General features: G+C 39.6%; 6 protein-coding genes and 2 pseudogenes across 6 annotated transcripts; 4 read left to right on the forward strand and 4 right to left on the reverse strand.

Moving 5' to 3' along the window:
• Positions 132-2,415, forward strand: LOC104745149 (syntaxin-71-like). The gene is made up of 9 exons (XM_010466329.2): positions 132-287; positions 588-713; positions 1,043-1,205; positions 1,353-1,438; positions 1,530-1,598; positions 1,677-1,721; positions 1,799-1,861; positions 1,954-2,030; positions 2,121-2,415. Exons 1-9 carry the CDS (start codon positions 132-134, stop codon positions 2,131-2,133), a joined length of 798 nt encoding a protein of 265 aa, XP_010464631.1. The 3' UTR covers positions 2,134-2,415.
• Positions 2,535-3,889, forward strand: LOC109129058 (annotated as a pseudogene).
• LOC104748087 (F-box/kelch-repeat protein At5g51250-like) lies at positions 4,577-5,731 on the reverse strand. The gene has a single exon (XM_010469780.1). It carries the CDS (start codon positions 5,729-5,731, stop codon positions 4,577-4,579), a length of 1,155 nt encoding a protein of 384 aa, XP_010468082.1.
• Positions 6,762-7,714, forward strand: LOC104748088 (annotated as a pseudogene).
• On the forward strand, positions 8,073-9,290 carry LOC104748089 (F-box/kelch-repeat protein At3g13680-like). Its single transcript, XM_010469781.1, has one exon. It carries the CDS (start codon positions 8,073-8,075, stop codon positions 9,288-9,290), a length of 1,218 nt encoding a protein of 405 aa, XP_010468083.1.
• LOC104748091 (F-box/kelch-repeat protein At5g51250-like) lies at positions 9,815-10,822 on the reverse strand. Its single transcript, XM_010469782.1, has one exon. It carries the CDS (start codon positions 10,820-10,822, stop codon positions 9,815-9,817), a length of 1,008 nt encoding a protein of 335 aa, XP_010468084.1.
• On the reverse strand, positions 11,087-14,097 carry LOC104745150. Its single transcript, XM_010466330.2, has 8 exons — positions 13,767-14,097; positions 12,987-13,523; positions 12,617-12,761; positions 12,210-12,498; positions 12,058-12,130; positions 11,886-11,976; positions 11,703-11,782; positions 11,087-11,614 (listed from the first exon to the last, which is right to left on the reverse strand). The coding sequence occupies exons 1-8, from the start codon at positions 13,845-13,847 to the stop codon at positions 11,417-11,419; spliced, it is 1,494 nt and encodes a 497-aa protein (XP_010464632.1). The 5' UTR covers positions 13,848-14,097; the 3' UTR covers positions 11,087-11,416.
• Positions 15,589-17,596, reverse strand: LOC104745151 (probable E3 ubiquitin-protein ligase LOG2). Its single transcript, XM_010466331.2, has 3 exons — positions 16,723-17,596; positions 15,967-16,474; positions 15,589-15,888 (listed from the first exon to the last, which is right to left on the reverse strand). Exons 1-3 carry the CDS (start codon positions 17,220-17,222, stop codon positions 15,733-15,735), a joined length of 1,164 nt encoding a protein of 387 aa, XP_010464633.1. The 5' UTR covers positions 17,223-17,596; the 3' UTR covers positions 15,589-15,732.

The raw sequence follows: 17,950 nt of genomic DNA on the forward strand, positions 1-17,950 counted from the left end.
GCCACTTCCAGAAGAGCGATTCGAATTTCACAAATAATCAAAGTCTTGTTCTTCGAATCAGAGTTTTTTCTTCTTCTTCTTCTTCTTCTTATCTCAGATCTGGGAGCTTCTGGTTATAGATTTGGAAGAAGATGACTGTGATCGATCTTCTGACTAGAGTTGACTCGATCTGTAAGAAGTACGACAAGTACGATGTCGACAAGCAAAGGGAGGCCAATATCTCCGGCGATGATGCTTTTGCTCGTCTCTATGGAGCTTTCGAAACTCAAATCGAGACCGCTCTCGAGGTGATTATTTCTCTTTTTAACTGTTTGCATCCTGGAGATTTTTAACTTTGATTTGATTCGGTTCCGATGAATCTCTAAGGATTTAACGGAGTTTGCTTCACAATGTTGGACATAGAATTTGAAAATTTTCCGGTCTGGAATTTATATGAGTAGTCCTGATTTTGTATACGGTAATCGAGTTTTCGTGATGGGAATTGAAAACTTTTTGAATGCCTTACCCTAATTTATGATCTGTGCAGCTTTGAGGTTCTTCTTTGAAATTTCGAAGTGAGATGTGTGACATGTAATTTTGATTTGCAGAAAGCTGAACTTGTTACAAAGGAGAAAAATAGAGCTGCTGCTGTTGCAATGAACGCTGAGATACGCCGGACCAAGGGTCGATTATCGGAGGAAGTTGTAAAGTTGAAGAGACTTGCTGTCAAGAGGGTTAGCTTTCTTTAACATGTTTAGCACTTTGGTTCACGGTTCAGCTACACACTGCTTGCTTCTAGTTTTATCAGTAGCTTGGTTGAGGTTATATGATTCTTGTTTTTATGATGAAATTGTTAGTGTGCAAAGATGTAAAAAGAAGCTTGTAAATATTGTTGAGTATGAGAAAATATATTAAGTCATTCCTGTTGGTTTTAAATTTTCCAATCTAGTTTTGTGGTAGTAACATCATTCAGATGGTAGTTCATCATTGGCTGAGATTTGACTATATCATGTTTAAAAGATCAACTTGTTCAAACTCGAGTTTTAATATATATATTGTTCAGGTTAAGGGCCTTACAACCGAAGAGCTTGCTGCGAGGAATGATTTGGTGCTTGCACTTCCGGCAAGGATTGAAGCCATACCTGATGGCACTCCGGGTGGCCCTAAAAACACTAGTGCTTGGGCTCCTTCAACAACATCTCGTCCTGATATCAAATTTGATTCAGGTGATTCAACCAAAGTTGCTTTGTTTATCTCTTTCTTGTATAGTAGTTCTGTTTATCTCAGAATCATGTGAACTGTTAATCTTATTTCCTGTTTATGAGCAAACTGAAGTTCAAGATCACTAATTCACCTCTAATTGTGGATGTTAGATGGACGTTTTGATGATGATTACTTCCAAGAATCACATGAATCCAGCCAATTCAGACAGGAGTTTGAGATGCGAAAGATTAAGCAGGCAAGTGATATTCTATCTTGTTGCATTCTACTTTTTTAATCACTTAAGCATTGGGGGTTATATATGACTTGTCTACGTGAGTGTAAATCAGGAACAAGGTCTGGACATGATCTCTGAAGGTTTAGATGCTTTGAAGAACATGGCGTCCGATATGAACGAGGTTAGTTTGTTAAACTGCAGCACACTTTCCCTTATTCCCTGAGCTGATGATCCATGTCACAACCATTGATGAATGCAGGAGCTGGATAGGCAAGTCCCTCTGATGGATGAAATCGACACAAAGGTATAAGACACCGCCCATTTCCATTTCGTGTCTTTGAATTTGTCAGTGTAATCTGAACTTTCTGAACTCGCTCACAGGTGGATAGAGCAACCTCGGATCTTAAGAACACCAATGTTAGACTCAAAGATACGGTGAACCAGGTGATTTGAGTTTGAAATCTTTTTCTAATTATCTCAGCTACATCGGTTTGTTTTCGATTACTAACATAAAAAGCATGGCGTTTTTGTTGCAGCTGAGATCAAGCCGGAACTTCTGTATTGATATTGTTTTGTTGTGTATTGTTCTGGGCATCGCTGCATACTTATACAAGTAAGCTTCTCTCAAACGCATCAAATATAGTTATTCACTTTGAATAGAAACATTCTTTTAACGAAACAAACCTTTGTTCTATGTGTGCAGTGTACTGAAGTAATGAGATGAACACGACGAAAGAACCCATTTAGTAGTACTATCACCCGAGTCAGTGTCAGTTTGTGCTTGTATCTTACTCCCTCTTCTCTGATCATTCGACGAGAGTTTTTTCTTCTTAATGTCAAGAATATTGAAGTCTTTCTTCCTGTTTCGACTTTTTTTCAATGTTGTTCGTGTGCATAAATTCATCTTTGTCAAAATGTGCGTCAAACTGATTTGTTTGCTGTGTCTGAAGGCTGCTATTATTTTCCAACCAAAATATGATTTAAATTTTTATTTTTCTTTTAAGTAGCCAAAATTTCTCGAGTCTTAGATTCATGTTGGTTTGGTGATGATTACTTCCAAGAATCACATGAATCCAGCCAATCCAGCAATCGATTGGTTTGGCTACTTATTAAATTCATGTTGGTTAGATTCATATCAAGTTATTAAATTCACACGAAACATTTACTCCTCCGTGGTCTAGTGAAGTGTGTTAAAAGGCAAAAAGAAAAAGAAAAAAAAAACAAAGACTCTGACTTACACAGAGACTCTCAACGTGGAAGCGAAGGAATTTGGTAGCCCAGAGATTTGGTAGAAGAGATACTCTCTAGGGTTCCGATGACATCTCTGACGGCAATACGATCCACTTGCAAAGAGTGGAACGCTTTATCGAAAAGTCGGATCTTTGGTAAAAAAGCACCAGCAGCAGCAGCAAGGAAGCAGTACTTTTTAGGGTTCATTAGGATGGATTATAGGGTTTGCTCGTTGAAATTCGATCTCCAAAAATTTGTTGATCCATCTATAAAGCTAGGAGGTATACTTAACCAAGTCGAGATAACTAAAGTCTTTCATTGTGACGGCTTACTCCTATGCGTCACTAAGAACAACTCAAGGCTTGTGGTATGGAATCCCTACTTGGGGCAAACTAGATGGATCCAACCAAGAATTAACTTCCACAGCTCAGACAGGTATGCTCTCGGATATGACAAGAACCGTAACCACAAAATCTTGAGGCCAAGTTTTGTGTTATGAAATCTACAATTTTAGCTCTAATTCATGGAAGGTTTTTTATGATGACACTCCCGACTGGGATACAGAGTTAGGTAAACACGGCGTGTCTTTGAAAGGAAATACTTATTTCTTGGCTGAAAATAAAACAAGAGGTGCAGGAATGGAAGAGATACAGATTCTACTCCCTTTTGATTTTACAGTGGAAAAATTTGGACCACCGCTGCCTCTGCCGTTTCCCTCCTTTGTTTCAGGGCGGTTTAAATCTATATCTTGTGTCAGAGACGAGCAGCTTGCGGTATCGCATCAAAGCTTGTGGAAGTTTCGTCGTCCCATAGTGGAGATTTGGGTTACGAATCAAATTAGTCTCGGTTCAGTGTCGTGGAGCATGTTTTTGAGTCCGACCTCTAGACTCTAGTAGTTGTGGCGCCGTTAGTAATCTAGGTGGGAGTTTCTTCATTGACGAGGAGAAGAAAGTTGCTGTGTTTTTCGATGATCTAGACAACGAATTTCAACTGACCAAGACCCGTTGCAACCAAACAGCCGACATAATTGGACAAGATGGATACTTCAAATCTGTGAATATCGGAAAGGCTCCAAATCTCGGAGAACGTAACAGATTTGGAGATATTCCTCGCAGATATTGTAGCCCAGTTGTGTGCTCTTCTTCTTCTTATGTTCCAAGTTTAGTGGACCTGCAAATCAACCAACCTCAGCCTCAGGTCATAAGGAAAGAGATAGATTCTTATCATCATCTAAATTTGTAAAGAATTCAAGTTTTTAGGCTCGTTTCAACTCTTCACGTCAAACCTTGTTCAATAATAAACTTAAATTATATACCACAACTCTTTTTTGGTTTAGCCGCATGAACAAATAAATCATTTCTTCAGCTGCTTATATTACTTGTTTGAATCATATTGTGGTTACTGGGAGTTCATGTGGACTAGCTCTGGTGTAATCATATAATTAGGAGTCTTGATTTTATCTACCCGTACGTTGTGAAATTTATGTTCCTTCTTCTCTAGGCCATGACATGGATGCTTGAGTTTTGGCGGCCCATGTTCAACAGTTCAAGCAAATTAAATCCTTCTAACAGTTACTGGCTTTAATGAATTTTAAACACTACGTACTAAACTAATTCAATCTAGCCACTGAAATTAAAAAAAAAAAAATCTCATCGACAATATCCAAAGGCAGCCACATGGAAGAAAAAGAAGAAGAAGCAAGGATGGCCACCTGGTGCTTTCAACTTTATTAAACTATGTTTCTCTGATTCAGAACCAGAAAAATATATATACACAAAAGTAATCCCAAGCAAGAATATATACACACAAAAGTAATCCCAAGCAAGTCTGATCGTTGCCTATCTACCAAAATAAAACACCATAGAATAAGCAATGATATTACCAAAAAAAAGAACACACGTTCAAGCAGCCTTGTGACTCATTCAATCATCAGACAGTAGCAGCAATAACTTTCACGAAAGTAAACGGGCCAAAGACTGTAAACACACGATCAACCCACTCAACTTTCCCAAAAATTTTACAACTATTGAGCCTTTCAAGAGAAATCACCGCACAACAAATGATCGTGGGATAGCCTGAACTACAAGGAACCTCAACGCCCCACATAACCGCCATCTTTCCACCATAATCTGCCAATCTAACCTGATCATCAGGACTGAACCTGGATAGTCCTACCAAACCCTTCAAATCTCTCCACTGTCTTACCTGAGACTGAGAGTCATACCATCTAAGCCCTCCGTCAGCAGCACAGTACAAAACATTATCTATCACGCAATAAGAATCTGAATGCATATGTCTAGATATCGGTACGAATCCAGGGTCCCATCTACCCTCCTTGGGATCGTAAGCAACCACTTTTGCGTAAGTCACCACGTTGAACTTTCCGTCAATACATGCGGTATTGTCGAAATGACTGCTCTTTATCAAAGGTGGGATGACCGCAGAATCCCAAACTTGTGTCTTTATGTCCAACACCTGAAACGAGTTCTTCCGTTTCCTGCCATCTGGGGATTTTCCTACTACGTATATCTTTCCATCAAGGACGCCAGCAGAAACTGTAAATAGCTCCACAGGCAAGCTTGGAGCCTCGCGCCAAGTGTGAGTCCGGCAATCTAGAACAGAGACGCAAGAGGAAGAGGAGGACGCTTTGAGCCTGCCTTGGGGTACGCCAATGTTATAGATATCAGAACCAACGGCCACGAGACTCGAAAATCGTACATCAGGGGAATGGTTCATTGGGACTGTAGCTAAAACATGATGACCACCTGATCTCTTCTCCTTACTACTGGTTAGGGTTGGCTCAGGTTTCCGGCAGAGTGTGAACCACGTAGGGGTCTTATAAGGTTTCATTTTTAAGCAAACATAGAGACAACTCTCGGTTTGTCCCAATAGTGACCTAACCTTGTAAAGCTCTGGTGAAGCCAGGAGAGATCGAAAGCTCTTGGAGACGAGTGAGAGAATCGGATAGTACAATACTGAGACGCGTGCTACGATGATCAATACCAAATCATCGGGAAGCGACTGACTTGGGTTAGACGATTGCTCCGTTGATGACAGCTGCTTCTTTCTCATCCTAGTCTTCATCTTTCAACGAGGAAGAACTCAACCCTCTCCAGATTTCTTCTATTGCTTGGAGAACAAAAAAAAAAAAACAAATTTAGGGAATAATTTAGGGATTGGCAAATATTTGTGTTCCGACGGCAATGTTTTAGTCTTTTATAGTCAAATATTGTTGGGCTTATGGCCCTTTAACTATAAGAACTCTGGTTTAGGAAACAAACAATCTTGACACTGAAGATCTCTCGTCGTAGGTCTCAGAAGTCAGAACTATAACCACAGGAAAGAAGATGAACCCGAGTGAGCAGAGAAGATGGCTGCTCTCTCTCTTTCACCTTTTATATAAAACAAATATTGTAATATACAAAAAGATACAAAACTTTCTTTCTCTTCTCTGTTTTTCTTTAGAAACACAACAGATGATATACACTCAAGTCAACACAAACCCCAAAACAGAGCCTTAATCTCGTCAACCATCACTACTTAATTCACATTGACCAATCTGTTCTCACATCTCTAAATAGATTTATCTCCCATCCAGATGTCCCCGAAAACTTGATCCGGAATGGTTTGATTTCGATACTGGTGAACACATAATTAGTATTCACGACCTCTGCCTTCAGTTTCTTGATCCAGACATGCCCTCATCTCTTGTCTGAACTGGCGGTTGATCCACCTGACTACTGCTTGGAAGTTCAGCTGTCATATGGCTTCTCCTCCATTTCCAAAACTCTACTAGGCCTGTAGTTGCGCTCATGGTGAGTCCAAACCCAACCAATGTGGCTAAGAGAATGACCACAACCGGCTGCATGCGAACCTGCACAAGTATCACCGACATAGATTGAGAGTTGGGAAAAAAAAACAGAGTGTCTTGTTCTAGTCTTGACAGACAAAAATCTCACCAACGTAAAGAAAATGTGGGAGAACAAAACAACAAGACCAAACTGAGTTGTAGCGTAAAACCAGACATATCTATTGATCACCCACCCACATAATCAATTAAACTGATAACTTGAGTACTGAAATGAACTGTTCAGAAGTACTGAAATGAATTAAAAACGATGTCACTGCCTTAACTTCGCTAGTAAATGGGCTCATTGAGGAAGTAGGAGTGCGTAATGTAACTCAGATCATTGCATGTTCAACCTCTGGTTGGGTTGGTGAATTGGGAGAACAATTTGCGAGTCACAACAATGAAGTTTTCTGGTCTGTGAGTCTATCCCATTGTTTTAAGCTTTTGCTGGTGAAGATTGTGAAAATGTATTCCTTTGGAGACATACTTGAAAAGGTCAATAGTATCTGGGAGTTCATCAACAGTAGTCCCTCGGTTTTGAAAAATGAAAATCTTCAGAGAGCAAAGTCCTGGAAAGACATAACAATCTCCTCTGATTCACGGTCTACTCTTGTTTTCTACTGCAAACAATCAGCATGTTGGATATATTTATGCACTCTGGACAGGATAAAGGAGAGTGTCCCGAGGGAACTCAATCACAGGAAACAATGTTACAAGCCATTTTGGGATGTGCTTGATGATGTCTGGAACAAACACCTTCACTTTCCTCTTCATGCTGCTGGCTACTTTCTGAACACGAGTGCTTTCTATTCAACTGATTTTCATCTTGATCCAGAAGTTGCAACTGGTCTTATCTTCTCTCTGCTTCATATGGTACAAGAACGTCACATTCAAGTGAAAATTGCCACACAGCTTAATATGTACAGACTCGGTCTAGATTGCTTTAACGAGGCTGATCAGATCTCTGAAATATCTCCAGGTTAGTCTACTTCTTGAGGTAGCTGTTTAGAATTTTGCATTTAAGATTCTGAGCCAGACATGTGAAGGTGCTTCGAGGTACAAGCTGAAGAGAAGCTTAGCAGAGAACCTGTTGCTCACTGAAGGAAGGAATGAACCACGGTGAACAACATTATCTGGAAGAATTGGCATACGTTTATTATAATCTTCAGCTACAAAGCTCAGAAGGCAAAGCAAGTGAAGAGATTGTGCTGGTGTAACGAGAAGAATTAGGCATCATTGTTCATGTATGCTTTAGTGAGAAACATATGATAGAACCCAAAATCAAAGATTCACCAGGAACAAATGATCTTTTTTTTTTTTTTTTGGTAATGGAACAAATGATCTTTTTATGTAGTTGTTTCTTCTTCCAAAAAGAAGATACTTAGTACTTTACAAACTTGATCTTACCTACCTAACGAATGGTACTTATGTCCAAAAGTGAAGTGTGTTAAAAAGGAAAAAAAAAAAAAACAAAGACTCTGTCTTACACAGAGACTCTCAACGTGTAAGCGAAGGAATTCACTTTTTCGTTCATATTTTATACGCTCGCCGCTTCTCGGGACTTGGATGGGAAGAATGACAAGAATGTCTCATCTTCCAAGAGATTTGGTAGAAGAGATACTCTCTAGGGTTCCGATGACATCTCTGATGGCAATACGATCCACTTGCAAAGAGTGGAACGCTTTATCGAAAAGTCGGATCTTTGGTAAAAAAGCAGCAAGGAAGCAGTATTTTTTAGGGTTCATTATGATGGATTATAGGGTTTGCTCGTTGAAATTCGATTTCCAAAACTTGGTTGATCCACTTAGTATAAAGAAAGTAGGAGGTATACTTAACCAAGTCGAGATAACTAAAGTCTTTCATTGTGACGGCTTACTCCTATGCGTCACTAAGGACAACTCAAGGCTTGTGGTATGGAATCCCTATTTGGGGCAAACTAGATGGATCCAACCTAGAATTAACTTCCACAGCTTAGACAGGTATGCTCTCGGATATGACAAGAACCGTAACCACAAAATCTTGAGGCTTTTCCGTGATACAGATAGCAGAAGCCAAGTTTTGTGTTATGAAGTCTACAATTTTAGCTCTAATTCATGGAAGGTTTTTTATGACACTGCCGACTGGGATATAGAGTTACGTCAACACGGCGTGTCTTTGAAAGGAAATACATATTTCTTGGCTGAAAATAAAATAAGAGGTGCAAGAATGGAAGAGATACAGATTCTACTCCCTTTTGATTTTACAATGGAAAAATTTGGACCACCGCTGCCTCTGCCGTTTCCCTCCTTTGTTTCAGGGAGGTTTAAATCTATATCTTGTGTCAGAGACGAGCAGCTTGCGGCATTACATCTAAACTGGCGGAAGTATCCTCGTCCCACAGTGGAGATTTGGGTTACGAATCAAATTAGTCTCGGTTCAGTGTCGTGGAGCATGTTTATGAGTCCGACCTCTAGTTGTGGCGCCGTTAGTAATCTAGCTGGGAGTTTCTTCATTGACGAGGAGAAGAAAGTTGCTGTGTTTTTCGGTCAAGACAACAAATTTCAACTGACCAAGACCCGTTGCAACCAAACAGCCAACATAATTGGACAAGATGGATACTTCAAATCTGTGAATATCGGAGAGGCTCCAAAGATCATACAACGTAACATATTTGGAGATATTGATTCGATCATATATTGTCACCCACTTGTGTGCTCTTCTTCTTATGTTCCAAGTTTAGTGGACCTGCAAATCAACCAACCTCAGCCTCAGGTCATAAGGAAAGATATCGATTCTTATCATCTAAATTTGTAAAGAATTCAGCTTTTCAAGTTTTTAGGCTCGTTTCAACTCTTCACGTCAACCTTGTTCAATTATAAACTTATTAAATTATATACCACAACTCTTTTTTGGTTTAGCCGCATGAAGAAAGAAATCATTTCTTCAGCTGCTTATATTACTTGTTTGAATCATATTGTGGTTTACTGTAAGAGGAGTTCATGTGGACTAGCTCTGGTGTACTCATAATTAGCTCTGATCAAAGCCCGTACTTATCCTAAAAATACCATAGAATAAACACCACACAATCGCAAAAGAAGGCAAGCATTAATTCCAAATAAGCAATGATATTACCAAAAAAGAACACACGTTCAAGCCTTGTGACTCAATTCATTCATCAGACAGTTGCAGCAATAACTTTAACGAAAGTAAATGGGCCAAAGACTGTAAACACACGATCAACCCACTCAACTTTCCCAAAAATTTCACAACTATTGAGCCTTTCAAGCGCAATCACCGCACAACAAATGATCGTGGGATAGCCTGAACTACAAGGAACCTTAACGCCGCCCCCACATAACCGCCATCTTTCCACCATAATCAGCCAATCTAACCTGATCAACAGAACTGAACCTGGATAGTCCTACCAAACCCTTCAAATCTCTCCACTGTCTTACCTTCGAGTCATACCATCTAAGCCCTCCGTCAGCAGCACAGTACAAAACATTATCTATCTCGCAATAAGAATCTGAAAGTATCTGTTTACATATCGGTTCGAATCCAAGGTCCCATCTACCCTCCTTGGGATCGTAAGTAGCCACCTCTCCGCAAGTCACCACGTTGAACTTTCCGTCAATACAGACGGTATTGTCGAAATGACTGCCATTTATCCTGTTGAAAGGGATGACCGCAGAATCCCAAACTTGTGTTTTTATGTCCAACACCTGAAACGAGTTCTTTCGTTTGCCGAAAGCGGATTTACGGGTTTTTCCTAATACATATATCTTTCCATCAAGGACGCCAGCAGCAACTGTGTATAGCTCCACAGGCAAGCTTGGAGCCTCGCGCCAAGTGTGAGTTTGGCAATCTAGAACGGAGACGCAAGAGAAAGAGGGGGTGCAGTACGGTTTGAGCCTGGCTGCTTCGGGTACGCCAATGTTATAGATATCAGAACCAACGGCCACGAGACTCGAAAATCGTACATCAGGGGAATGGTTCATTGGAACTCTAGCTAAAACATGATGACCATCTGATCTTCTCTCATTACTACTGGTTAGGGTTTGATCAGGTTTTCGGCAGAGGGTGAACCAAGTATAGGTCTTATAAGGTTTCGTTTTTAAGCAAACATAGAGACAACTCTCGGTGTGTCCCAAGAGTGACCTAACCTTGTAAAGCTCTGGCGAAGCCAGGAGAGATCGAAAGCTCTTGGAGACGAGTGAGAGAATCGGATAGTACATTACTGAGACGCGTGCAACGATGATCAATACCAAATCATCGGGAAGCGACTGACTTGGGTTCGAAGATTGCGCCGTAGATGACATCTGCTTCGTCTTCATCCTTGTCTTCATCTTTCGACGATGATCAACCCTCTCTAGATTTCTTCTTACACCTTTCTTGGACAACAAAAAACAAATTCGGGAATAATTTAGGGATTGGAGTATTGGGCTTTATGGGCCTTTGTGATCATTTATTTATTTCGATTTGTCTGGACTCGGGTTTAGGAAAACAATCTTGACACTGAAGTAAATATCATCGTAAGGTCTCACTCTCAGAGCTAAGGAAAGAAGAAGAAGCAACAATGGCCACTTGGCGATCCTCGTCCTGAACCTGAATAATCAGAGAAGATGACTGCTCTCTCTTTCACCTTTTATATATATATATAAAATATTGTAATATACAAGAAGATACAAAACTTTCTTCCTCTTGGCTTTTTCTTTAGAAACACAACAGATGATATACACTCAACACAAAAGAAAACCCCAAAACAGAGCCTTAATCTCGTCAACCATCACTACTTAATTCACATTGACCAATCTGTTCTCACGTCTCTAAATAGATCTATCTCCCATTCAGATGTCCCCGAAAACTTGATCCGAAATAGTTTGATTTCGATACTGTACTTCGCTACTGGAACACGTAATTAGTATTCAGGACCTCTGCCTTCAGTTTCTTGATCCAGACATGCTCTCATCTCTTGTCTGATCTGGTGGTTGATCCACCTGACTACTGTTTGGAAGTTCAGCTGTTCTATGGCGTCTCCTCCATTTCCAAAACTCTACTAGACCTGTAGTTGCGCTCATGGTGAGTCCAAACCCAACCAATGTGGCTAAGAGAATGGCCACAACCGGCTGCATGCGAACCTGCACAAGTATCACCAACATAGATTGAGAGTTGGGAAAAAAAACAAACGGAGTGTCTTGTTCTAGTCTTGACAGACAAAAATCTCACCAACGTAAAGAAAATGTGGGAGAACAAAACAACAAGACCGAACTGAGTTGTGGCGTAAATCCAGACATATCTCTTCTTCACTGCACATTGATCACCCACATAATCAATTACACTGAGAGCTTGTGTACTACAATGAAATGTTCAAAAGTAAAACTTTTGATGTTTACTGTAAGCATTTCTTACCCATTGTTGTTGAAGTCATCGAGGCAAGAAGACCAAGAACGCAGGAGAATGGTAAAGAAATTGCAATTGCACCGGATTTCATTTTTGTAAGCTGTAATTAATATTAGGACAAGACGGTGTTAGAAAAGCTTTATACTAAGAAGTATAAGAATCAGAATTCACTAAATCTTACCAGAAGCTGCTCTAGGAAACAGAAGTATGCAAGCATGCTTACAATGACAAGAATTGGAACATCCTGCCATACACTGAAAGGACGAGAACTGGTCACTAATATACATAACATCTGAATTTTTTTCAAGAGGTATGGTTTTGAATTTGACTTGCCTGTAGTGTGAAGCATCGGTATCTGCAGCTCCACGATTACCCTGAGAATTCTGCTGCATGCGAAGAAGGGTGACAGGGAGATTCTGAACCTCTTGCTTGCACACATCACATGTTCTGTTTCCTTTAATGGTGAACCATTTGATTGTACATTCTTTGTGGGCAAGAGCTAGTTCGCCTTTACACATACATTCCATCTTGAAGGCTTCTGAATCTTCTCCCAGTTCGACCATGCAGATTCTACACACAGCTTCTTCTTCCGGAACATCTTCAGCGCCATCAACATTTGCGTCTGAAACATTTCACTAATATAAGGCACTGGGTTTGTTACACGGATACAACCAAAATATCAAACTTTCGTGTCTGTTAGATTTAAACATCAAATGAGGAAAAAAAAGACAATTTCTAACCATTAAGTTTAATAGTATTTCTGGCTGGCGTCATGTTCGGAGTTGGAATCACCCGGAAAACACCTAATTGCCTTAGACTTCCATCTTTATTGAATGCAGGGACAGAGCGTGAACGGTGAATAATAGGCAGTGGAGGCCCTTTTTTCTGTTGACAGAACAGTTTTTAAGTCAAACCAAAAATGAAGTAAAGCAGAAGATAGCCTGTTTAGATAAACTTATTTTACAAGCAAAATGAATCACTTAAAAATACTCTACTGAGACCAAGGTGTTGTACGAGACAAGGAAATGTCCCTTGCCAATGAGATAACAGCAAAAACCAAAATGGAATCCACATGGGAACCTAAATGAATTGATCCATCAACCTACTCACCGTGGGAGTAACTGGATCAACAACGTATCTCCCGTGCATGGACTCAGGATTTGAGTGAGCTATAGGGGTTACAGGCAAGGACTCAGTTTTCTTCAATCTTGGAGTTAAAATATTAGTGAGAGTCCATGTTGACCTGTCTCTGCCATGTCCTGTAGAAGGGGAGGACACAAAGGAAAAATCTGCAGCTTTCTCGATATCTACGTTATTGTTATTGCTGTTCCGGTTCTTGAAGCTTAACTTGGGGATTAGATTCTTCAAGCTAGTAGGCTTGTTTCTTGGAGAGGAAGAAGAAGAAGGACTGAGGGATGCACCACGTTGCCCGATTCTAGGACTTGACATTGGAGAGAAGTTGACTCTTTTGGCAACAGGACTTGATGTCAAAGATGCATTTCGTCTCAATAGATCATCATCTCTAGTATCTTCATGTATTGTTGTTGATGGTAAATCTAGCACAAGGCCTCGCCTCCATAGGTCTCGGCCTGGTGATTGCTCTTCTTCTTCTTCTTCTTCTTCTGCTATCTCAGCAGAAACTCCATCCTACAAATCATTTCAAAAACCAAAATATCATTTTCTCAGATTCCATAAAAAACAAAGGTTCGATCTTTCCATCAAAAGGACTCGACTTTAAACGATTAACAGAAGAAGAAACGATCAACTAAACCCTAAACCCTAAAATCAAGGGAGATTGATGAGATTCTCAGGGTAACCAACCAAACCAATCAAATCAAAAACCACCAGCAAATTAAACCTTTTTGATTGGAATGAAATGAAAAGATTTACCCTTTGCAGAGGAGAATGAGTATCTTCGTGAGAGACATGTTTTGCTTCTTGGCGAGCTTTATCATCTCTACCATCCATCATCGAACTGGAAACGAAAAAAAACACAGAAGAAAGCAGAGAGAAGAATCTCTAACAAAAGAATCAAGAATTAAGAAAATTTTGGTTTTTTAAAAATTATTAATACAAGAGAAAATTGTAGCAAAGAAAGAAACAATAATCAGGAACCCTTTTGGAGGTAAAAGAGACAAGTCGTCCTCTTTCTGGGTTCCTGAAATTGTGAGATATGTGATTGATCATTACATAAGAAGAGATTCAATTTCATTTTCTAAGGTATATATCACTGTCCATTTCTCAGCTTTAAAAAGGTTAAATTTGGTTCGCCTAATTTTATTTCTTTGTCCTTTATTGCCACATATTTAAATAGCTATACTGTATATTTATTTTTACATTATTTAAATAGTCATATGATTTCAGATTTTGAAGGAAGAAACAAAAACAAAAGAAGAAGCTCATATTTCTAAGTTTGTTACAGACTACCTCAACACTTCAATAAACTTGGTGGGTCATTTTTAGGAATTACAGTGTGCATTATATTTTAGAATTTAATACATGATGATTTACCCGTATATCATTAGTATAATTTTTGTTAAATAATATTATATTACTAATGACATATATGAAAATTCTTTATTTAGTTTTCTATATTAACTTCTGGTTATGGGAGCACCATTATTTTTCCTTTAAAAAAGTATCGAGCACATGCAACAAGCAACCTGATCGTTTCATATTTGATGCGATTATGAGAAATTGGTTTATTTAATTTTACATTATGTCAACTATGAACCACAAAAAAAAAACACAAAAGTTGAACTATTTACGGAAATATGAAACGGGCCTGTTTACGAAACCTGGTTAGGGCCCAATTGTAGAGGCGGAAAAAATAGAGGCCCATTTGAGCACGAAACGCGAGACTATATAAATAAATAAGTCCCCCTTTTTGAAATCAGAGACGAATTTTAATTAAGAAGACTGAGTCAAGTGAACTCTAAATTTCCCGAGTGATTGTCAATCTGTTGTGAGTTTAAAGCCTTACATAGGTTTCATTTTCAGGGAACCTATTCTAGAAACAAAACCTGTTGATTTTCCTAAAATCAGTCAGTTATTTGCCCTAGTTTCTCGATGTGTCACCCTAAGAAGAGGCTGGTCGTCTACATCGACATTGGAGCGACCGAGACTCTAAATGCCTATACCCAAATTGAAAGCAAGGCTTTTAACATCTACGTCGTCGACTACAATACGTTGGTATTATCAACGGAAGTAAGGGAACCTACCTGGTATCACATTTGTTTACCATCTGGGATTGGCTGGTGACAACAATGCTACATCTAAATACATCACTGCATCTGCATGTCCCTGAAGATCTGGAAGAACCATTTCCTGAAGACGAAGAGAGCTTCGATTTTCTTGCTTGGTTTGAGGAAACTGCAAAGTACACAAGCAACTGAGCAAGGTAGAGATGAAGTTCCTCTCGAAACAAGAGCGTTATGCACGAGCTTTTCCTCCATTGCTCCAAAGTCTAAGAAGCAGACTAAAACTCAGCATTTTGGAATTTTCAGTAGTCTCAGTGTTTGTCTATCGTGTGTCATCATAATGCCGATCTTGTGTGTTTCCCTGTTTTAGTATCTGTCATGTTGCCACTATAATGATTCAATGTCCTGCCGTTGTTCATCTGCCGCTGCAGCTTCTGGCTGAGCAACTAGCTAAAATAAGAAACTACCTGTTCGTTGGTGTATCTAATGAAGAATACTGAAGTGATTGTGACTATGATCCAAATGATTTCGAAAATTTTCTATATTATGAATTGAAAAATCACACATTTTGTTGTTAAACACACAAGGATCAAACATTCATATACTAATATATCGATGGCAGTTGCTCCGTTCAATCCATACCCTCCCGTGTTTGGCTATTCTTGTTCAGTTGCTTCTCCCTGTCCGGTATTGTTCCCGCTTCCACTGTTACCGTGAACTTTTATCTCCAAAAGCCTTTCAACAGGTTGCCTGCAAATAGGGCATCGATTTGTCTGAAACCTCAATACCTTAGCACATCCGCTACACATACACTGCACCACAAAAACCAAACATTTCACATCGGTAAGGAATCATCAGCATTCACAAATCAAAGATGAATGTACACTTACCATATGTCGGCATGGTAAAACAGTAGTGTCTCGTGGTTCAGACAAACATATAACACATTCTTTGCCCGGGTCATCATTAGCATCATCAGCTGAATCACCATCACCCTCAACCGTATTCCCAATCCCATAAATCTCCTGCAACTCATATCTAATTTCATCAACCCATAGTATCTGCTTCACAACTCTAAGCTTAATCTCTCCTTTATCTTTCACAAAAACCGCTTGAGTAATCTGCGCATTCTTCTTCGATTTCAACCTCTCTTCTTCATTCTCACCAGAGGCAGCTGCTTCTGCCTTAACCGCCAATGGATAGATAACTGAGTCTGCTGCCTTGTTGAAAAGCTCATCATCCTCAAAGGCTGAAAAGTCTATACCCGAACCAGATGGTTGTTTAAACTTCTGACCAAGTCCTTTCTCGAAATCTAGGGTGACTGGTGGCAAAATATCTTCCTTTGACGCTGTGAGATTGCAACCTACGGACTCTTTAGCAAAGAAAATGACACTAATCCTGTTTTTTTCCCACAAGTCCAACACAACATAAGCTTAGTCAAATAAACATAAAGATTTGATTTTTTAAAAAGTTTCATCTACTAAGCAGAATCAAAGAAGTCAAATTGCAACAAGAAGACCATAAACTTCAGACATGGTCACGAGGAAGAAGACAGTCTCACGTGTTATCTGCTCTCTGCTCTGTTTTGTATTTTTTTTTTCAAATCGATCACGAAATAAACGAAAAGGGAAGAAAGTGAAATCTACCTTCCGGAGACGGTAGCATCAAACGTGAAGGAGACGAGAAACCGACCGGGATGATCAGAATCAGGTTCAAGCCTAAGACTCTCCTTCTTAATATTAACGTCGTTACGGATCGTGATGGCCTTCTGGTGTTCAACGTAAGGAGTAGGCTGAGCCATCATCATGTGAGCACCAGCAGCGGCATAAGGGTATCTCCCCATTGGAGCCCAAGAAGAGTGCTGGTGGTAAGGATGCGGTGTATGATGATGAAGGTGGTGCTGATCGTAAGGCGGAGGAAGAGGCGGCCCCGACGGATGATGGTAGTAAGGAGCAGGGTACTGGTAAACCGGATTAGAATTAGGGTTTGGATAAGGTGTAGCGGCGGCGAATATCGCTTGGATTTCTGTAGCTGGAGGTGGTGGAGGAAGAGAAGAAGGAGGAGGAGGAGGAGGAGGAGGAGGAGGGGGAGCTGCGGAATGGTTTCGCCGCCGACGGCGTCCTCCGCTGCTGCTGTTGTTTCCCATATGAAATGAAAATGATGAGTCTTGGCGTTAAACCCAGATCAAAAAGACAAGATTTTTAGGTGACCCAATTGATCAAATCTCAGAAATTTTCTAAATTTGCGGATGGATCGGGAGATTTGTTGTTGTTTATTGAGTGAAATGTAAGGAATTATACAAAAAGCAAAAAGCAGAACAAAGATTTTTGATATGGAATTAAGAAAGAAAGAATATTAAAAAAAAAGAGAGAGAGAGATAAGAGAGAATAATTTAGGGAGATGAAAGTGGGTAATGATGATGATGATGGGGTCGGGGTTGGCCAAGAAGCTCCACTCACGAACATAAAACACCACCCCCCTTCCCCTTCGATGGTGTTTATGTTTGTTTTACACAACAAAGCTTCTTTTTTTTTCTTCGTGTTATTAATTGTTTGTTAATAGGGAGTTAAAGGTGTCTCTTTTACGAAAAAAATAATTTCAACAAAAGAGTTATGGTGTTATCTGACGACACACAAAAAAAAATAGCTTTTTTTAATTAGAAGACGTTACCGTTAATTATTAAGATTTTTTTCTAGGTTGCATTACGACTATATACCAGGATTAATTTGTTCTTCATCCTTTAAAAATGATTATATTTATAGAAACAATTTCCTTAAATCATTGGATCTCGTAAATTTGTCTCATTTTATTTCCTTTCTAGATTAGTATTCTAGGAGTTGAGAACTTGTGGATCAATAGTTGCATGATTGAAGA

This window comes from Camelina sativa, chromosome 15, assembly GCF_000633955.1.
Source record: "Camelina sativa cultivar DH55 chromosome 15, Cs, whole genome shotgun sequence".
In the NCBI taxonomy this organism is placed as follows: domain Eukaryota; kingdom Viridiplantae; phylum Streptophyta; class Magnoliopsida; order Brassicales; family Brassicaceae; genus Camelina; species Camelina sativa.